This window comes from Coregonus lavaretus, assembly GCF_964263955.1.
Source record: "Coregonus lavaretus genome assembly, chromosome: 34".
Taxonomy (NCBI): Eukaryota; Metazoa; Chordata; class Actinopteri; order Salmoniformes; family Salmonidae; genus Coregonus; species Coregonus lavaretus.
In genome coordinates, this window is record NC_140021.1 from 28,257,820 (window position 1) to 28,281,268 (window position 23,449).

The following is a 23,449-nucleotide window of genomic DNA, read 5'->3' on the forward strand; positions in this document are numbered from 1 at the left end:
CTTATCTTCAGAAAAATCAGTACACTGTCTATGCTTCAATGCATTTTATATCTTATCAGCTTTGTCCCTATTGAGGTGTCTGTCATCTTTGAGATGTTCCCCTGTTGAAGAGCAGACAGGGTGATTGAGACTATTGTACTGTAACCTAAATGGAGGAGATGAAAAGAGGAGAAGGGGGGAACATCAATTGCATCGATTTGCAATTCTCTTTATCTTGCATCTGAGTATCTTTAGAAGAAATCATACAATCTGGGCTCTGCGCACAACATCCAATGTCATTAGATCAATAGAAATTGACCCGACACAAAAAGGGTTTCTCTTGTTTTTGTGTTCCTTGCTTTGTTTGGCCATATCCCTACTGGGAGGGAGCATTATTGGCTATTACATTTTCCACACGCCGCCTCTGAGTGCAAGACACTGTCATCCACTGCCAATGACTTTAGATTAGCCTGCACCGATGGTGCTATGTGCGAAGGCAACTTTGGGATTCATAGCGTGCAAACACAGTGTGTCCACACATCATATTGCAAAGCTTTCAAGGCTTCTGTCTTATTTGTTTTAGCATCAGGCTTTTGATAGCATTGCGTGCATGCGTGTGTTTGACATGCAAATTATCTCTTGATAATTTTGTATTTTCATTGGATTATGCCACATTATGCCACACCTATACCAGATGCCAATACATTTCTTCACCTGATTTCAAGAGTGTTTTCTTACGTCAATATCTATCTCTGTCTGGACCCCCTCACTGACTACCTTTTCCCCTCACTTTATTTAGACAGTTGTAAAACAATAAGGGGAAACGGGCAGATGGGAGAAACAGTGGGAAGAGAAGACACAGGCATTGAAGCATGGTCTTCAGTGGGGAGAAGCATATACTAGGTTAGAGCCAGAGAGCGTTACTGCTACACCACGGGTTCTGCCCTCACTGTCTACCTAGGCTATCTGTAATAAGGACTAGGCTCCCTGCTCTACAGTAGGTTGACCCTTCGGTATCGCCCTTGATCCATGTGCAAAGCAGAGTGAATCCTCATTCCTCACTCACTCTCAAGACAAGTGAAGTACGATAATGCATTGTGACATTTACATCAGTGCTATGGCTATGATCATCTAGCCAGTCAGGAATGTGCAATGACCACAAACAGACAGTGGGTAATTTCAGCACCACTGATCTTCCTCTTATACACAGGTTCTATATGTGCTCATCGGTGGCTGTGTGTCTTTGCGTTGAGGTGGGTCTTCCAGAACAACAAAACATACAATCAGACCTGGTTTCAAACACTATTTTAAGTCTTTCAAATACTGTTATAATTTGCTTTAGCCTGCCTGTAGTTCCAGATGGGTGGGTTTCACAGTTTTGTGACTATACTATTGGTTGCATTGTGCCAGGCAAGCTCAATTAAACCCAGCTAAATTATTCGAAATGACTTCAAATAGAATTTGAACCCAGGTCTGCATACAATATGTAATTTCTCACCCACACTCTGTTATAATCACATTATATATGGTTTGCTGTCATAGATGTGCATAGTGCATGCTTATACACACAGACCCACAAATGTAGGCTACTACGTAAGCTATTTTGAAGAGCTTTCTATAGCTAAGCTAATGGTCCATTGCTGTATTTGGTGTTGAAGAGCTCAGATCTAGTACTACTTTTGGAACACGTAGGCATATGTACTTCCTCTATGCCACGGTATGTGAAAATGGGACCCTTAGGTAAGAAATGTGAGTATTATTGTTGAATAACTCGTGAGTCATGTGTGGGTTGGACTTTTCTTAGTCCACCGTTGATTTGAGCACACCGCATGGGTTTCTGTAAATGGGAATGTCAACTGCTGCAACGGTGTTCTGACGAGTGGAATATTTCCTCTGAATGTTTATTTATTTAAAAAAATAATTATTTAGGTGGTAGATCAGCTTTAATATTGTAGATAGATTGTAACTTCCATCAATGTAATTATCTGCATCACTTCCAATCCCCCATATGTTTTTTTTCTTCTCGCAAATATATATACACATACATACATGCATACATACATACACATACATACATACATATATACATACATATATATATATATATATATATATATATATATATACACATACATACATACATACACATACATACATATATACATACATATATATACACATACATATACATTTCCTTTAAAAAAATATATTTATTTTTATTACTTTCCAACCCCACCACCCCTTCCCTAATTGGAGTAAACTAGTGAACAACAATGCTTAGGCCTCTACTTCCAGCTTATACATACTATATACATTTTATGGACACAGTCAATTTTACAATAATTATATATTGTTTGTTTTTACTCCTGAACTTCCTCTACCCTCAACCTCTACCCTCAACGATCATTTTCATGATGTCCATCCGGTTTGCTTCTATATGCCATATCTTTTTAACTGTGCTCTTTCACAAAAGCTCTCAACCTATAACCTACAGTGGGGAGAACAAGTATTTGATACACTGCCGATTTTGCAGGTTTTCCTACTTACAAAGCAAGTGTGGAGGTCTGTAATGTTTATCATAGGTACACTTCAACTGTGAGAGACGGAATCTAAAACGAAAATCCAGAAAATCACATTGTATGATTTTTAAGTAATTAATTTGCATTTTATTGCATGACATAAGTATTTGATACATCAGAAAAGCAGAACTTGATATTTGGTACAGAAACCTTTGTTTGCAATTACAGAGATCATACGTTTCCTGTAGGTCTTGACCAGGTTTGCACACACTGCAGCAGGGATTTTGGCCCACTCCTCCATACAGACCTTCTCCAGATCCTTCAGGTTTCAGGGCTGTCGCTGGGCAATACGGACTTTCAGCTCCCTCCAAAGGTTTTCTATTGGGTTCAGGTCTGGAGACTGGCTAGGCCACTCCAGGACCTTGAGATGCTTCTTACGGAGCCACTCCTTAGTTGCCCTGGCTGTGTGTTTCGGGTTGTTGTCATGCTGGAAGACCCAGACACGACCCATCTTCAATGCTCTTACTGAGGGAAGGAGGTTGTTGGCCAAGATCTTGCGATACATGGCCCCATCCATCCTCCCCTCAATACGGTGCAGTCGTCCTGTCCCCTTTGCAGAAAAGCATCCCCAAAGAATGATGTTTCCACCTCCATGCTTCACGGTTGGGATGGTGTTCTTGGGGTTGTACTCATCCTTCTTCTTCCTCCAAACACGGCGAGTGGAGTTTAGACCAAAAAGCTCTATTTTTGTCTCATCAGACCACATGACCTTCTCCCATTCGTCCTCTGGATCATCCAGATGGTCATTGGCAAACTTCAGACGGGCCTGGACATGTGCTGGCTTGAGCAGGGGGACCTTGCGTGCGCTGCAGGATTTTAATCCATGACGGCGTAGTGTGTTACTAATGGTTTTCTTTGAGACTGTGGTCCCAGCTCTCTTCAGGTCATTGACCAGGTCCTGCCATGTAGTTCATGATCATTGATGCCCCACGAGGTGAGATCTTGCATGGATCTTGCACCGTCATCTTGAACTTCTTCCATTTTCTAATAATTGCGCCAACAGTTGTTGCCTTCTCACCAAGCTGCTTGCCTATTGTGCTGTAGCCCATCCCAGCCTTGTGCAGGTCTACAATTTTATCCCTGATGTCCTTACACAGCTCTCTGGTCTTGGCCATTGTGGAGAGGTTGGAGTCTGTTTGATTGAGTGTGTGGACAGGTGTCTTTTATACAGGTAAAGAGTTCAAACAGGTGCAGTTAATACAGGTAATGAGTGGAGAACAGGAGAGCTTCTTAAAGAAAAACTAACAGGTCTGTGAGAGCCGGAATTCTTACTGGTTGGTAGGTGATCAAATACTTATGTCATGCAATAAAATACAAATGAATTACTTTAAAATCATACAATGTGATTTTCTGGATTTTTGTTTTAGATTCTGTCTCTCACAGTTGAAGTGTACCTATGATAAAAATGACAGACCTCTAAATGCTTTGTAAGAAGGAAAACCTGCAAAATCGGCACTGTATCAAATACTTGTTCTCCCCACTGTATATACTTATTATGGACACAGTATGCTTACATTATTTGTTATCTTGTTGTTATTAGTTGTTTTTAGTTGTTATTAGTCCCATCCTTCAACTCCATTCAACACCACCCATCTATCTCTTAACACCATCCATATTGGATTTATATTTGCCATATATTTTTCAACTGTACTGTAATGTTTTACAAAAGTTCTGAACCTTTCTATTCTCGTTGTTTCTACAGATTGTAAATTGAAAATAAACATTTTTGCTAAAAGTATTTTTATAATATTAATCGATTGACTATGACTTTTCAGATCACCCAGTAATGCTATCTGCAGGGTTAGCTCCAGGTAAATATTGCAATCCTTTAGCCATTCCTGGACCTATGTCCAAAAACAAGCTACAAATGGACAGTCCCAAAACAAATGATCTAATGATTCTGTCTCTTCGCAGCAAAATCTGCAGAGCTGGGAAGATTGTATCCCCCACATAAATAACATTCTATTGGTAGCAAGAATTTTATAAAATAATTGAATTCTAAGTTTTGAATCAGTTCATGAACACTATGCCATGGGATGTGTTCATGAACACTATGCCATGTCAATCCTTTGGTCCTTAAATGAAACTGATATAAAAAAAAATTATCACCGTTTTCTTTAACCAGTTATGTTTTTTGTAGTCATTTAGCAGATGCTCTTATCCAGAACAATTAGGGTTAAGTGCCTTGCTCAAGGGCACATCGACAGATTTTTCACCTAGTCGGCTCGGGGATTAGAACCAGTGACCTTTCGGTTACTGGCACAACGCTCTTAACCACTAAGCTACCTGCCGTTGTGTTCTTTAATGCAAGGCCGACAGACAAGTTCCTTACATTGTCCCCCTTCCACTTTCCTCTTCCATATTTGCGGTAATGATGCAATTATTTGGTTGTAATTTTGGGTAGAGCAGACATTTCCATATGTTTTTGTTAGCTGCATGTGCGACTTAACTCCACCAGTCCTACCGATGATATCATTTACGAAGATTATACCTTTTTTAAACATTTTGTCAAAAAAAGAAGGTTTTTTATCAATTAGTATATTTGAGTTTAACGACAATATTTGTTGCATTATTTGTTCTGTCATTTCTGGAGGATTAAATTGAAATTGCAACCAACTTTCTATGGCTTGTTTAAGAAATAGTGATTTTGGGAGATTTCCTTTTCAAATAACTGAAAGTGAGAGGTTGTAATCTGAATAAAGGGAAAAAGGCCATTCTTGAACATTGGATGAGACAATCTTACTAATTTGCTAGAGAACCAGTTCGGATTTAATAATAACTTTTGTATGACTGAAGCTTTTAGTGATAGGTCTAATGCTTTAATATTTAATCATTTCTGTCCTCCGAATTCATATTCATTATATAAATAGGCCCGTTTAATTTTGTCTGGCTTGCCGTTCCAAATATAATTTAATATTTTTTTTAATGAGCCATCTGTTTATGGTCCAATAACATATTTTAAATAATCCATCTACCTTGCGTATCTGTTTGGACAATTTCCACATTCGGATCGAAATTACTGTTAATTAATATCATCACCCCTTTTGAGTTTCTTTGCCCATGGGAGAAGTATATTTGCCCCCCCCCCCATTCCTTTTTCCACGCAACTTCATCTAGAATTGTTGAATGAGTTTCCAGTAAACAATAGATATTATATTCCTTCTCTTTGAGCCATGTAAATATTTTTCTTCTTTTGTTATTATCTGCTAAGCCATTACAATTATAACTGGCTATACTTATTTCACCATATACCATAATGTTAAATACCTGTCAAGTTTCAAAACTAATTATCATTATATATGTTTGTAAATATTTGAAGATTTATTATTTTGCTTGTTATCTTTTCTTGTAATACCTTCTTTTCCCTTTATAAAATACTATACCTACTATAAATGTGCTTTATTATTACAATCCCTACCATGGCTAGTATTGGGTGTTCCATTATTCGACTCCTCTATTAGAACTTTCAGAATAGCCATGGAGTAGTCTTTGTGTCGCGGAACATTTGGTTGTCAATATACAGTTTATCGACAACAAGAGCAACACGCTTCCCTTTTCATCTATTTTCCTTGAAGATTGGGTACAGAACTTTGCGCCGTTCTGCAATCTCCCTCGGGAACTGAGCATTCATGCCTATTTTCGTGCCAGCAAGTCTTTCACCTAGGCTTTTAACCATTACTTTATCCTTAAAAAAAGCAAATTTGGCAACGATTGGACGCTCATATCTCTGTCCTCTTTGTCCGAAAAGGTGTACACGTTCGAGTTGGATTTTGTCGACAGCCTCGAGTGGAATTTGAAGCGCTGTAAGAAAGAAGTCCTTCACTGTTTTTTCTGTAATTTCTCCCTCTTTTTCCTGGATACCCGTAAGTACTAGATTTTCTCTCATTGATCTGGTTTGTATATCTAGGAAGGCTTTTCTCAGAAAGTTGTTCTCCTTTTTAAGTTCCTTAACGTCCGATTCCATCCCAGTGACTGTCCCTTTTAGTTTTTTTGTATCGCTCTCCATTATCGCAGCTTTTCCGTCACTCATTTCAAGACTCGCCTTCAACTCTTTTACATCATTACTGACCAACTCTAGTATGCCCAGTTTGTCATTTATCGACTTCTACAAGTCGCTTTCCACACTTACCAGTCCCAGTGGTGAAAAGCATAAATCATCTGTATCAGTCGAGGAGTCGCGTTTTCTCTTGGAGATTGATTCTCCTCGTTTATCTTCCGTCATGTTTGGGTGTTGCGTGTTGTAATATTTGTCGATAAATTTCTCTAGCCTTATAATTTGTTTTGTGTTATTGTCATGAGGTGAGGTGTATGTGTGGTGGAAGTCAGGCGCAGGACACCGAGGCTCAGTCCAACAGAGTTTACTCAAAATTTCCAAAAGGAAACGGAAAACAAACGACCTCAAACAACAAGAGGCGAGCATTTACGCAACATGCGTAAAACACAAAAAATGCAAACAAGAAACAAAACACGCAGCACAACGACAGGCGAACAACAACACACAATCCTACCAAGCAAAAAGACGGAACTTATAGGACAGGTGATGAATACACAATAGGACACAGGTGTGACAGACAGACAAAAGCAATCACACACAGAAACATAGATCGGTGGCAGCTAGTACTCCGGGGACGGCGACCGCCGACGCCTGCTCGTACCAGGAGGGGGAGCAGCCTCGGCAGAATCCGTGACAGTACCCCCCCCTTGACGCGCGGCTCCAGCCGTGCGCCGACCCCGGCCTCGGGGACGGCCAGGAGGACGCGGACCCGGGCGCGTGGGATGCCCACGGTGGAAATCAGTCAGGAGGGATGGATCGAGGATGTCCCTCCTGGGCACCCAGCACCGTTCCTCCGGACCGTACCCCTCCCACTCCACGAGATACTGGAGACCACTCATCCGGCGCCTCGAGTCCAAGATGGTCCGGACTCTGTACGCCGGGGCCCCCTCGATGTCCAAAGGGGGCGGAGGGGTCTCTCCTATCTCATTCTCCTGGAGTGGACCAGCTACCACCGGCCTGAGAAGAGACACATGGAACGAGGGGTTAATATTTTTGTACTCTATAGGCAGTTGTAACCTGTAACACACCTCGTTCAACCTTCTCAGGACTTTAAAGGGCCCCACAAACCGCCGACCCAGCTTCCGGCAGGGCAGGCGGAGGGGCAGGTTTCGAGTCGAGAGCCAGACTCGATCTCCCGGTGCGTACACCGGCCCCTCACTGCGGTGGCGATCGGCGCTCGCCTTTTGTTGACGGATGGCACGCTGCAGATGGACATGGGCAGCGTCCCACGTCTCCTCCGAGCGCCGAATCCACTCGTCCACCGCAGGGGCCTCGGTCTGGCTCTCGTGCCACGGTGCCAGGACCGGCTGATACCCTAAAATACACTGGAAAGGTGTTAATCCGGTGGAGGAGTGGCGGAGAGAGTTCTGGGCCATCTCTGCCCAGGGGATATACCTCGACCACTCCTCCGGCCGGTCCCGGCAATAGGACCTCAAAAACCTACCCACATCCTGGTTCACACGTTCAACCTGCCCATTGCTCTCTGGGTGGTACCCCGAGGTAAGGCTAACCGAGACCCCCAGGCGTTCCATGAAAGCCCCCCAGACTCTGGAGGTGAACTGGGGACCTCGGTCGGACACAATATCCTCGGGGACCCCATAGTGCCGGAACACGTGGGTAAAGAGGGCCTCGGCGGTCTGTAGGGCAGTAGGGAGACCCGGCAGTGGGAGGAGACGACAGGCCTTAGAAAACCGATCCACAACGACCAAAATGGTGGTATTACCCTGGGAAGGGGGTAGATCGGTCACAAAATCTACCGAGAGGTGGGACCATGGTCGTTGTGGAACGGGCAGAGGATGTAACTTACCTCTGGGCAAATGTCTAGGTGCCTTACACTGGGCACATACCGAGCAGGAGGAGACATAAACCCTCACATCCCTGGCTAACGTTGGCCACCAGTATTTTACGCTAAGGCAGTGCACCGTCCGACCAATACCAGGATGTCCAGAGGAGGGTGATGTATGAGCCCAAGAAATAAGCCGATCACGAACCTCGAGCGGAACGTACGTCCGCCCCACAGGACACTCGGGGGGAGTAGGGTCGGTACGCAGCGCCCGCTCGATTTCCGCATCGACCTCCCATACTACCGGAGCCACCAGACAAGACTCCGGCAGTATGGAAATAGGCTCAAGGGACCTCTCATCTGTGTCATACTGCCGGGACAGGGCGTCTGCCTTACCGTTCTGGGACCCAGGGATGTATGTGATCTTAAAAACAAACCGGGTCAGGAACATGTTCCACCTAGCCTGACGAGGGTTCAATCTCCTAGCTGCCCGGATGTACTCCAGGTTACGGTGATCAGTCAGAATGAGGAAAGGGTGTTGAGCCCCCTCAAGCCAATGCCTCCACACCTTTAGGGCCTGGACTACAGCTAACAGCTCCCTGTCCCCAACGTCATAATTGCGCTCCGCCGAGCTGAGCTTCTTAGAGTAGAATGCACAGGGGCGGAGCTTAGGTGGCGTGCCGGACCGTTGTGACAGGACTGCCCCAATACCGGTCTCGGACGCGTCCACCTCTACTTGGAAAGGCAAAGAGGGATCCGGATGCGCCAGCACCGGGGCCGAGGCGAACAGGTTCTTCAGTTTGACAAATGCCCTGTCCGCCTCAGCTGACCACTGCAAGCGCACCGGACCCCCCTTTAGCAGGGACGTAATGGGAACTGCAACCTGTCCAAAGCCCCGGATAAACCTCCGGTAGTAATTAGCAAAACCCAAGAACCGCTGCACCTCTTTTACGGTGGTTGGAGTTTGCCAATTACGCACAGCCGATACCCGATCTACCTCTATCTCCACGCCAGACGCGGACAACCGATAACCCAAAAAGGAGACGGACTCCTGGAAGAACAGGCATTTCTCTGCCTTGACATACAAGTCATGCTCCAACAGTCGTCTCAATACTCGGCGCACCTGGGCTACATGCTCGGCTCGTGTAGAAGAGTACACCAGGATGTCGTCGATGTAAACTACTACACCCTGCCCATGCATGTCCCGGAAAATCTCGTCAACAAAGGATTGGAAGACTGAAGGAGCATTCATTAACCCGTATGGCATGACGAGATACTCGTAATGACCCGAGGTGGTACTAAATGCTGTCTTCCATTCATCCCCCCCCTTAATGCGCACCAGATTGTACGCGCTCCTGAGATCTAACTTTGTGAAGAATCGCGCTCCGCGTAATGATTCCGTCATCGTCGCAATCAGTGGCAGTGGGTAGCTGTATTTAACTGTAATCTGATTGAGACTACGATAATCAATACACGGGCGCAATCCCCCGTCCTTCTTCTTCACAAAGAAGAAACTCGAGGAGACTGGGGAAATAGAGGGCCGTATGTATCCCTGTGCCAAGGACTCGGCTATGTATGTCTCCATAGCCGCTGTCTCCTCTTGAGACAGGGGATACACATGACTCCTGGGAAGAGCTGCTCCAGTCTGGATATTTATCGCACAGTCCCCCTGTCTATGAGGAGGTAGCCTTGCTGCCCTCGATTTACTAAAGACCAGTGCTAAATCCTCATACTCGGGGGGAATGCGCAGTGCGGGCACTTGGTTCGGACTCTCTACCGAGGTCGCCCCTATGGAAACACCTAGACATCTCCCTACACACTGGGCAGACCACTCCATAAGAGCCCTCTGTTGCCACGCTATGGTAGGATCGTGGGTACTTAACCAGGGAAGCCCCAACACCACTGGGTACGCAGGAGAGTCAATCAGATAGAACTGAATGATCTCCTCATGACCCCCCTGCGTAGTCATCGTCAGCGGTGCTGTGACATCCCTGATCAGACCCGACCCCAACGGCCGGCTGTCTAATGCATGGACAGGGAATGGAACTTCGACCGGCCGAAGGGGAATTCCTAACCTAGCACAAAATTTACGATCAATAAAGTTCCCAGCTGCGCCTGAATCTACTAGCGCCTTATGCTGGGAATGAGGTGCCACCTGTGGAAAACGCACAGGAATACTCATGTGACCAACAGAGAGCTCTGGGTAAGTGGGGCGCCTACTCACCTGAAATGACTCCCCAGTGCGTGACCTGTTGTCCCCTCTCTCAGAAGACCCTCCCCAGCACCTGGCCGTGGTGTGTCCTCCACGGCCACAGTTGGTGCAGGGGTTGGCCCTCCTCGGGTTCTCCCTCCTCCTCTCTCTAGCGCCAGCACCCCCGAGCTCCATAGGAATAGGCTCGGAGGTGCTGGAGGATGGAATGGACGACCCCCACTCGGGACGTCCGCGGGTAGCCAGCAGGGTGTCTAGACTGATGGAGATGTCCACCAGCTGGTCGAACGACAGGTTGGTGTCCCTGCAGGCCATCTCACGACGAACGTCCTCTCGTAGGCTACACCGATAGTGGTCAATGAGGGCCCTCTCATTCCATCCCGCATCCGCTGCTAGTGTCCGGAACTCCAGTGCGAACTCCTGTGCGCTCCTCTTCCCCTGTCGGAGGTGGAATAGACGCTCTCCCGCCGCTTTCCCCTCAGGTGGATGATCGAAGACAGTCCTGAAGCGGCGGGAAAACTCCGCGTAGGTGATGGTGGCGGCGTCTATTCCCCTCCATTCGGCGTTGGCCCACTCCAACGCCTTCCCGGAGAGACAGGAGATGAGGGCGGAGACGCTCTCGTATCCCGAGGGCGCCGGGTGTATGGTGGCAAGGTAAAGTTCTACCTGTAGGAGAAAGCCCTGACACCCGGCTGCAGAACCGTCATATGCCCTCGGGAGCGAGAGCCGAATGCCACTGGGTTCCGGTGCTGAGAGAGGAGGACTGGCCGTTGGTGCTGGGATGGTGTGAGAAGGCGTGGGCACCTCCCGATTAATCAACCGGCGCAGACTGTTGGACACCTCGTCCATGGCGACCTCGAGTTGCCGGATCATGGCGTCCTGGTAATTAATCCGGTCCTCCAAGGAATCGGGTATCGCCGCTGTTCCTGCTGACTCCATGGAGATGGTGTGTTGTTCTGTCATGAGGTGAGGTGTATGTGTGGTGGAAGTCAGGCGCAGGACACCGAGGCTCAGTCCAACAGAGTTTACTCAAAATTTCCAAAAGGAAACGGAAAACAAACGACCTCAAACAACAAGAGGCGAGCATTTACGCAACATGCGTAAAACACAAAAAATGCAAACAAGAAACAAAACACGCAGCACAACGACAGGCGAACAACAACACACAATCCTACCAAGCAAAAAGACGGAACTTATAGGACAGGTGATGAATACACAATAGGACACAGGTGTGACAGACAGACAAAAGCAATCACACACAGAAACATAGATCGGTGGCAGCTAGTACTCCGGGGACGGCGACCGCCGACGCCTGCTCGTACCAGGAGGGGGAGCAGCCTCGGCAGAATCCGTGACAGTTATTATCTAGATTGAATGTTATTACCCTCGAATATATGAAATGTTAATATTTAGTATAACTTACTGATATTGAATATTATGTTTTTATCTTGAGGTGTTTTTTACCGCTGTGTATTCAATACGCCATCTTGTATATCTGCCTTCTACCGGAAGTTATTGTTTCCTCTGTATCTGCACAGTTATTCTGAATTTCTCAACACACTGCTTATTGTAAAACCTTATTTGTATAGTTCCCAGAGTGCCTTGCCTTTTCAAGTGAATTGTAGAGTTACCACCCATGACTGTATTTGTTAGTGACAGAGAAGTGGTTGTTGCATTCATCCTTTTATTTGTCATATTTCTTCTAAGTGAATATGTTAAAATATATTTAACACAATATCATGTCTATTTAACAAGGCCTTAATTTGAGGGCATAGTTTTACCCTAATGCAGGGGCTGGAAAATCAGACACATCTCTTTAAACTGAAGTCATGGCCATCATTTTATTTCCCAGCATGCTCTACTGGTGGTTGATTTAAAATAAGAATATATATAAACTACATTACCAAAAGTATGTGGACATCTGCTTGTCGAACATCTCATTCCAAAATCATGGGCATTACAATGGAGTTGGTCCACTTGCTCCATTCAGCCACAAGAGCATTAGTGAGGTCGGGCACTGATGTTGGGCGATTAGGCCTGGCTCGCAGTCATTGTTCCAGTTTATCCCAAAGGTGTTCGATGGGATTGAAGTCAGGGCGCTGTGCAGGCCAGTCAAGTTCTTCCACACCAAACCCGACAAACCATTTCTGTATTGACCTAACGTTGTGGACAGGAGCATTGTCATGCTGTAACAGGAAAGGGTCTTCCCCAAACTGTTGCCACAAAGTTGGAAGCACAGAATCATCACGGGTTACACTAGGCCTCAAAATAAAGTATTGTGAGATATGACATTTCATGATAACATTCACCTAGGAACTCAATTGGTGAAGGCAAAGGATTGAAGATGAATTAATCCAACAACCATGTCTCTGTCACTAACAAATACAGTCATGTGTAGCAACTCTACAATTCACTCAAAAAGGCAATGCACACTGGGAAATTATGTTGGAGGCATGGCTTAGTGGGGGCGTGGCTTTCAGGTAGTTATTTCTGGCCACCCGTGATAGGAAGTGTTGTACCAGTTTAAGTGCTCTATGGTAGAAGTACAGTATTACTGCTTACAAATGCTGTTGTCACTGTGGTGGAACCCTATATATTATCTACCTGTAACTTAAAGGGACGAAACAAGTGTAGTACCCCTTTTGCAACTTTTTTATTTTATGAGTAATACACTGGCCTGAAATTCATGGTTTGCAGGCTACATCAGTCCTTCAAGTCACATGGTGTTGTCTTGCAAAGCACTGTGTAATTCTTCTTTGAATTGTTTACCACTTGCAACCTGCATTAAGAATGATAGCCAAGGTTGGGGAGACTCAGATATGAGTCTGCCTAAACCATCTAAACTGGAACAACCATTTCAGTAATGGATGCAATAAGTAAGTTGGATTAATTTAGAAAATGTATGTCATTTATATTTGCATAGCATAATATGAATTAATCAATCAATGCACAAACATAGATATTGAAAAAAACAATTCAAAAAATCTTACCTGCAATAGAGTGTACTAGGAAATATGATAATGATGGGTGTGGTTTTGGTTCATAGTGATGTGCATGAGTTTCAGACCCCTGTAGGGTAAAACTAGACCTTAAAAATAAGACCATGTGAAATACGGAACATATTGTATTGTGTTGATTTAACACTGGAGAATTTGCTGTGTACACACATTATAGCAAAAATAAAAAAGCAATATGGAACTTAACTGTGGAAAATAAAGGAGTCTTGTTTTGGGACATTAAATCTAATAAAACGTGAAAGATGATTGAAGTAGATTAATTTTTAGAAATTTCCTGGCGCAATTGTTTTATTCTATTCAACACTTGTCATCTCAATTAATTAGTCTGAAACTTGTTGTTGAATTATTAATTGAACATTAGTTGGTGGACACATTTTTTAATAATCTATCACAATTCTCTATTTTTGTTTTTTAATACCACAGCTGTTGCCACTGAGACTTAAAGAGGCAATCTGGGATTCAAATAACAACAAAACAACAATTAATTTAGGAGTCAAAAAATGTATGCAAAGCTCTACAGAGGGTGGTGCAGACCGCCCTGTACATCACTGGGGCTGAGCTCCCTGCCATCCAGGACCTTTATACCAGGCGGTGTCTAAGGAATGACCAGAAAATTGCCAAAGACCTCAGCCACCCAAGCCATGGACTGTTCTCTTTGCTACCGCCAGGCAAGCAGTACCGGAGCATCAGGTCTATGGCCCAACAGACTCAGAGACAGCTTCTATCTCCAAGGAATTAGACTGTTGAATAGTTAATCAATGGCTATCCGGACTATCTGTATGGACTATCTGCATTGACTCTACCTGCACTGGCTATATGCACCATCACAGTTCTCTATCCACACACACACACATACTTACACTGACACTCACACACACACACACACACACACACACACACACACACACACACATACATACATAAACCCATAACACACTCACAGAATCACACGTACTGACACCACACACTCACACACACACACGCACACACACACACACCATATACGCTGCTGCTACTTCTTTTGACTTTTAGTATTATATATTCTGTTGCCTAGTCACTTTACCCCTGCCTTTATGTACATATCTGCCTCAATCATCACGTATCCCTGCACAATGAAATGGTTATGGTACTCCTTGTATATAGCTTCATTCCTGTGTGTTTTATATTTCATTTGTTTTTATATTATTTTCTTATTTAACTCTGCATCGTTGGGAAAGAGCTTGTAAGCAAGCATTTCACTGTGATAAATACAGTTTGATTAGATTGGTATGTGTTGTGATTGGGCTGACGGTCGGGTTACGTTCCACAACCGCGACCCTATACGCTCCACGGTCTAGTCAGAGGTATCATGTGATAAATCAGTGGCAGATCGATATTGCTCCAAAACTTAATGTGGTGGTCATGAATAGAGATGAGCGTTATAACATACCTGTCGTGTTTTGGATGAGAGGCCAGGCTAATTAAGTCATACTGTATGTGGACACTTTTGGTTAAACATCCCTGCCCTAGCTGGCTGCTAGCCTATTGTGCTCCTCTACATTTTACATTACAGTCATTTAGCAGACGCGACTTACAGGAGCAATTAGGGTTACATGCCTTGCTCAAGGGCACATCGACAGATTTTTCACCTAGTCAGCTCGGGGATTAGAACCAGCGGCCTTTCGGTTACTGGCACTACGCTCTTAACCACTAAGCTACCTGCCGCTCTATATGTCCATCATTCACAAATTCCATTAGTGTCTTTGTCTCTCAAAAATAGGACCTCTACAAAGGTTAACTTTGTAGGAGAGAATGTCTGAAATAGTTGTGAAATATCATGGATTCTATGGTCTATGGATAACACCCACACATTCCATTAACGAGTCTTCTCATTAACTTAAAGGGCAAGCACCACTTTTCACCCTCATTTTCATTATCTCCAGCACAATACCATTGTCTACATACTGTATGTGAAAATTGCGTATTTCTACGTTTTGTAGAAAAACATATAACGTTAAAAAGTTCTACCTGATGACATCAAAGTTAAAATATTTTAAAAACAGTGATTTTCGAACACTATGAGATTCGTGGTGATGTGAGGAGCAAGAAAAGCCCATCCCTCTGGCTAGAAACGCTTTGCAGGTTTTGAAAATCACTGTTTGTTTTACTTTTAATGTCACAGAGAATCATTATTTAGGATCTTTCTTCTTATCTTTTTAACCACAGATCATAGAAACGCGCCGTTTTCACATACGTAGACACAGGTATTGTGCTGGAGATGAGAAAAAAAAAATGTATGCACTCACTAACTAACTAACTGTAAGTCGCTCTGGATAAGAGCATCTGCTAAAATGACTAAACATTTTAAAAAATGAGATAATGAATATGAGGTTGAAAAGTTGTGTAATTGTCCTTTAACTTTGTCAATGCTATTAGAATAACAGTAAAACTGCATTCCATGGCTGACCATCTTTGCCCATGCAGATGGATACTGCACTGCATTATTACATTATCGGTGGTATTTCTGTGGGCTTTTTTGCAGTGGAATGCAGCCGTCCCTGTTGGCTCTTAGGGAATGCCCGGGTAGCTCCATCTGGCCTTGGCAGCGCTATGTTGTGCCCCTGCCCGGGAGCCTTGAATTCTGAGTATGTGTTGGCAATTAGTGGAGATGTTGGCATTGCGTTTGGCTGCGGTGTGACATTCTCACAGGGCTTGTTGACTTGCTGCGAGGGTGCCATGTATCGCTTTGCTTTTCCTCAGGTTCACTGCCATCAGAATTCAAGAGAGGCACCGCCAGATAACTCCACGCTACAGTGTTCACTGATTGCATGACCCTCTGTTTTGTTGCTGTAAAAAAAAAAAGGTTCTCAATGTTTTCCAATATAATTGTGATTTATCTGTACAGTGTTTACTTTTATAATGAGGCACACAAGGCCAACCTTGAACATCAAACTGTAAGATGCTAGGGTCACACTTTATTTGGGTAGTCCCATATAGATGATCTACAGATGGTCTTACAATCAACAATCTGTTGATAAGCAAATGCTTGCTAATGTTTACGGTTAGGTTTAGAATAAGGGTTAGGGTAAGAGTTAAGTTTAGGGTTAGGATAAGGGTTAGGGCTAGGGTTAGGGTTGGGTTAGTGGATAGTTAGTTGAAATGTTGACGTCTACTGAACATCTACGAACCATCTACAAACCATCTACACACCATCTACTTGGGACTCAATTAATTCATCAATCAATTAATCAATCAATGTACATGCACAAACATAGATATTGAAACAAACATTTCTAAAAATCAACCTGCAATAGAGCATGCTGGGAAATATGATAATGATGGGCGTGGTTTTAGTTCAAAGTGACGTGTATGAGTTTCATGCCCCTGTATTAGGGTAAAACTAGGCCCTCAAAATAAGGCCTTTTGAAATACATATGGTATTGTGTTAAAAAAAAAACATAAATTATGATAACATATTCGCTTAGGATCTCACTTGGTGAAGTCCATGGGACCAAAAATGGATGAATGAAACAACCATCTCTGTCACAAACAAATACAGTCATGGGTGATAACCCTACAATTTACTCGAAAGGCAAGGCACTCTGGGAAATATTTGAATAAGGCTTTACACTAAGCAGTGTGTTAATTTAACACTGTTCCGGTGTATATATGGATCCACAGACTCCACACTTTCAGTGTTGATTTAACACTCTCTTTTAACACCGGAGAATTTGCTGTGGATCAACACGGGAAAATGTGTGTTGGTATTCTTGTACGAACAGAGCGGTAACTTGGGTTGTGTACACTAGACACCAAATGGAAGAAAACAGACAGAAATGAGGAGGGACTTGTCCAATAGGAAACGCTCGTTTTCGTTTTACCGTTGCAAAACGTTTTGCTATGTGTGCACTAATGAATATGACCATGGTTTAACATCGGTTCACTCGACTCCATCTCTCTAGGGTTGACATGGCAGGATGCCACCACCCAGCAGATTATCTCCAGAGAGCTGTCCAAGCTACGCAAGGTTCCTATCCAAAGGCCGGACCCCCATTCTGCCTCCCTGACACGCTATGGTGGAGCCAGGAAGCTCAAGACTGGAAAGGCAGAGCTTAGCATCCAGAAGTACCTGCAAGAGCTTGGTCTCCTTCCCCAGTCTGTTGGCACTGCCCGCCAGGGGCCCCAGCGAGATGGTCCCCTCACTAAGGTAAGGGCCCGATAGAAAAGCCATTCCATGGGAGGGGAATGGTTCCAAACCACCTGTGTTTGGTAGCTATAGGGGACCATGGAGGGAGAGGCCCTGGCCTTGGTAAACCAGAGGCTCTATGTCCTTTTTTGGGGCCCCATGTTTTCATCTTCTTTCCATCCTAATGGATAAGAGGAAGAAACCATCTTGGCAGGGGGTAGCTACGTTGTCTTTGCACTGCTTTCGTTTCCTGTTTCTCCTCTTTACAATCCCGCTGAGAATGGATGATGCCCATTTAGAAAGGGGGTCCCATCACTCCTTGACTATATATATCTCATCACCATATTTAAGGCAGAACCCCGGGGGTTGCCCCGCAACCCAGCCAACCCCAAAGTTGCCTGGATATTTCCTATTCATGTGTTACCATAGCGATGGCGGCGTCCAGAGTTCAGGAGTTCAGGATCCTCCTTCATAACGAGGCAGGGTTCTTTGTTGCATTGTGGGATAGAGGATGACAAACATGGTTAGCATGAACGGTGGAGGCCCATCCTGCTGGGTTAATACCATTAGGGTCTCCCAATACTACTGAGCTGGGGAGAATCGCATTATCTCTAGGGACAGAACAACATAAAGTAGAAAGATAGCATACACACTGATTATCAGAGCCTAGGGGTCTAACACCTTATCCTTGTGTTAATTGTGTCAATGTACACTACCGTTCAAAAGTTTGGAGTCACTTAGAAATGTCCTTGTTTTCGAAAGAAAAGCCATTTTTTTGTCCATTAAAATAACATCAAATTGATCAGAAATACAGTGTAGACATTATTCATGTTCTAAATGGCTATTGTAGCTGAAAACGGCTGATTTTTAATGAAATATCTACATAGGTGTACAGAGGCCCATTATCAGCAACCATCAGTCCTGTGTTCCAATGGCACGTTGTGTTTGCTAATCCAAGTTTATTATTTTAAAAGGCTAATTGATCATTAGAAAACCATTTTGCAATTATGTTAGCACAGCTGAAAACTGTTGTGCTGATTAAAGAGGCAATAAAACTGGCCTTCTTGAGACTAGTTGAGTATCTGGAGCATCAGCAATTGTGGGTTCGATTACAGAATCAAAATGGCCAGAAACAAAGAACTTTCTTCTGAAACTCGTCAGTCTATTCTTGTTCTGAGAAATGAAGGCTATTCCATGCGAGAAATTGCCAAGAAACTGAAGATCTCGTACAATGCTGTGTACTACTCCCTTCACAGAACAGCGCAAACAGGCACTAAACAGAATAGAAAGAGGAGTGGGAGGCACCGGTGCACAACTGCGCAAGAGGACAAACATTAGAGTGTCTAGCTTGAGAAAGAGACGCCTCACAGGTCCTCAACTGGCAGCTTCATTAAATAGTACCCGCAAAACAGCAGTCTCAACGTCAACAGTGAGGAGTCGACTCCGGGATGCTGACCTTCTAGGCAGAGTTGCATAGAAAAAGCCATATCTCAGACTGGCCAATAAAAATAAAAGATTAAGATGGGCAAAAGAATACAGACACTGGACAGAGGAAGATTGGAAAAAAGTGTTGTGGACAGACAAATCGAAGTTTGAGGTGTTCGGATCACAAAGAAGAACATTTGCATCTGTCAAGCATGGTGGAGGCAATGTGATGGTCTGGGGGTGCTTTGGTGGTGGTAAAGTGGGAGATTTGTACAGGGTAAAAGGGATCTTGAAGAAGGAAGGCTATCTCTCCATTTTGCAACGCCATGCCATACCCTGTAAACGGTGCTTGATTGGAGCAAATTTCCTCCTACAACAGGACAATGACCCAAAGCACAGCTCCAAACTATGTAAGAACTATTTAGGGAAGAAGCAGTCAGCTGGTATTCAATCAATAATGGAGTGGCCAGCACAGTCACCGGATCTGTATGAAAGAAAAACAAAAAAAATGAATGCACTCACTAACTGTAAGTCGCTCTGGATAAGAGCGTCTGCTAAATGACTAAAAATGTAAAAAATGTAAATCTCAACCATATTGAGCTGTTGTGGGAGCAGCTTGACCGTATGGTACGTAAGAAGTGCCCATCAAGCCAATACAACTTGTGGGAGGTGCTTCAGGAAGCATGGGGTGAAATCTCTTCAAATTACCTCAACAAATTGACAACTAGAATGCCAAAGGTTTGCAAGGCTGTAATTGCTGCAAATGGAGGATTCTTTGACGAAAGAAAAGTTTGAAGGACACAATTATTATTTCTATTAAAAATCATTATTTCTAACCTGCATTTTGCTATATTTCCTATTCAAACTCATTTCATGTATGTTTTCATGGAAAACAAGGACATTTCTATGTGACCCCAAACTTTTGAACGGTGGTGTATATATTGTTAATGCTTGTCATTGTCAAATGTCTTTCTTTTGAATCTACTGCTTTAATGCAGTAGTTTCTAGGTTGGTTTATGAGAAGCTAGTGGTGCTCTGTTGATGGGGGAGATAAGTGTTTTTGAAAATCTGTTCTGAAAATGCACAAAATGGCTATTGAGTGACACTATCTTCTTTAGAATTTCCATATGCAATTTTCAAGGGCAGTTGATAAACATGGTTGTGTTACAGAATGAAGACTTCCAGCCCAAGAAGGGAAAGTCTACGTTTGACAGTCTGCAGTCTGCAGAGCCGCCCCAGGGGGGTAAGGTCTTCACACAGGGGGCCGTGGGAAGCTGGAGACCCCCAGTGGAGACAGCCTACTCCAGCCAGCAGCCAGGGAGTGCCAGGGGGAGTGCCAGGGGGAGTGCCAGGGGGTTGGCTGCCCAGCTGGAGCGCTACCTGTCAGGGGCAGCACACACCCAGAGCCGCCCAGTACCAGGGGCAGTGGTGGGATCAGTGGTGGGATCCAAGGGGAAGCTCCACTATGTCAGCTATGTCAGCCCTGTAAGCTCTGGTGGTCAGGTGGAACCCCAGACACGACTTGGTGGCAGTGGCTCCAAACCTCCAAGGCCCAACATAGACAGGCTTCTCTTCAAGGCTGTTTCCAACCATCAGTTGCCCAAGGAACAGCTCAGTACGGTGGATGGTAAGGTCCTCTTTTTTCCACAATGATTTGTGTTTGCACTGTCCTGTGTGCTTCTGTGAACATCAGATTCATTTGTAGTGGATCCACACACACAAAAAATAGAATTTCTAAGTTATTTTATGATATTTTATTCATTTAGAGGCAACCGTAGTTCTGTGAATATCAAAGCTACTGGACAGTTATAGTGGATCTCAAATGTCCCTTTCTCTGTGTTCCTCCTTTCTACCCTCTCCCTCAGAACGGTTCATCCAGAACATGGTCAACCAGCTGGGAAGGCAGAGAGTAAACATGGACGGTTTGATGGGTAAAGACCTGAAACAGCTGGCAGACGTCATCTCTGAGGCCCTGCATGTGGTGGATGGGGAGGGGCCTGGATCCAGAGCTAAGCCCAGGGTCATGGGACCCATACGGGACAGACAGATGAAGAGAGAGCCCTTACCTTCCAAGGACCAGGATGAGGAGGACCAAAACGACATGTTGGGGCAAGATGCAAGGCTTCAAGGTATGAATGAATACTTTCCTGTCTCATAGGGAAATTTGCTTGGCAACATTCCTGGGGTACATACATTATAGTAATACATCACAAGACATACCACACTTCACTTATATGCAATATACACTGAGTGTACAAAACATTAAGGACACCTTCCTAATATTGAGTTGCACCGAAGCCTTTTGCGAAGCCTTTTGCCCTCAGAATAGCCTAAATTCATTGTGGCATGGACTCTACAAGGTGTCAAAAGCGTTCCACAGGGATGCTGGCCCATGTTGACTCCAATGCTTCCCACAGTTGTGCCAAGTTGTTTGGATGTCCTTTGGGTGGTGGACCATTCTTGACACACAGGAAACTGTAGAGAGTGAAAAACCCAGCAGCGTTGCAGTTCTTGACACAAACCGGTGCGCTTGGCACCTACTACCATACCCTGTTCAAAGGCACTTAAATATTTTGTCTCACCCATTCACCCTCTGAATGGCACTCATACACAATTGTCTCAAGGCTTAAAAATCATTCTTTAACCTGTCTCCAATAAGGGATTATAGCTTTCACCTGGATTCACCTGGTCAGTCTATATCATGGAAAGAGCAGGTGTCCTTAATGTTTTGTACACTCAGTGTATATCACAGCACACATTTCACAAAAAATGGTCAGACTAATCTGGGCAACCCAGAACAAAAATCTTACGCCAACTATTCAAATAGGTTCTGGGGGAAAGACTAGAACGAGGAGCTGAAGCAGGAAGGTAGCTCCACCCACCTCTCTCTGCAAGTTCCAGTCAAGTCTATGGGCCAAATGTCCCCTCCCCTTCCAAAATATGCAGACACCTTTTTTATTTTCATTTAGCAGACGCTCTTATCCAGAGTGACCTACAGGAGCAATTAGGGTTAAGTGCCTTGCTCAAGGGCACATCGACAGATTTTTCACCTAGTCGGCTCGGGGATTAGAACCAGCGACCTTTCGGTTACTGACACAATGCTCTTAACCACTAAGCTACCTGCCGCCCCAGACTTAACGATACAGTACCATTTATGTTACGTAGACTGTCCACAAGAGATCATAGTCACAGACATAAAGGTACACTTGCATTTATCACCAGGGTGAAAGTAAAGTAAAACCTGTGTGGAAATGTTTTAGATTGTTTGGTTATTAGCCGTAAAGCCTTCACTAGCAAGCATAATTTTCCACAGTTTTGTGGAAAACAATGGGAATTTGTATTTCCTCTTGTGAATGTTTTCTCCTCACACATTCTGATTTTTACAGGGCAACCAATGGAGGATGCAGATGACAAGGTAGGTCTAATTCACATAATATTTTTTGCAAACTCTCCTTAAATTGCCACTCATTGATGAAAGGACTATATAAAACTAGACCACTAATGAAAGACATTTGAAGGTAAATTACCACTTTCAACTGAAGGAATATCAATCTGTTCACTGTGATTTCAAAGAGATTCTTATAAAAATATCAGGTTTGTAAAACTAGTTTTCTGTCTTGTCTGTTTCCTATTAAATATTTGCTATATTTGTTTGCTTCGACATTTCAGTCACCATTTTGAAACCAGTGTATCTGTCGAAACAGAATAATGTCTGAAAGGAAGGAAAAGAAAGAGTTAATAATAGTTGACGTTGAACTTTCATTTAATCTCTTCTTTAAACCCTCAGACTTAATGGAAACACACTATTATACTATGTAATGGAACAACACCCTTTAAAAATAGGTTCACTCTTCTTATAAAGCAAAACCTTTGCAGTAAAATAGATAACACACTGTTAAAATGAAGTGCTTTGTAACACCAAAACTAGTGGCAACTGAGCTTCCACCAACTTGAAGGAGACAAAACCTTACATTTGCTGGAGTATTGAAACACATCATCCTGAGATGTTTTGAAACATGACATGGTTCGTTTCCTCTCTCTAACGCAGGGGTGTCAAACTCATTCCATGGAGGGCCATGTGTCTGCAGGTTTTAGTTTTTTCCTTTCAATTAAGACCTAGACTACCAGGTCAGGGGAGTCTTTTTACTAATGAGTGACCTTCATTCTTCAGTCAAGTACAAGGGAGGAGCGAAAACCCGCAGACACTCGGACCTCCATGGAATGAGTTTGACATGTGC

The 23,449-nt window shown here is 43.9% G+C and overlaps 1 protein-coding gene across 1 annotated transcript in view; it reads left to right on the top strand.

The window, feature by feature from the left end:
• LOC311108909 (receptor-type tyrosine-protein phosphatase N2-like) overlaps positions 1-23,449 on the top strand; it is a gene marked incomplete at both ends in the record, with an annotated part of 289,302 nt that overhangs the window by 68,925 nt on the left and 196,928 nt on the right. Inside the window, 4 exons of the mRNA XM_084151698.1 lie at positions 17,563-17,807; positions 20,382-20,838; positions 21,077-21,340; positions 22,598-22,626. Of these exons, the coding sequence (XP_084007824.1) occupies positions 17,563-17,807; positions 20,382-20,838; positions 21,077-21,340; positions 22,598-22,626 (995 nt within the window). The remainder of the gene's footprint in view (positions 1-17,562; positions 17,808-20,381; positions 20,839-21,076; positions 21,341-22,597; positions 22,627-23,449) is intronic.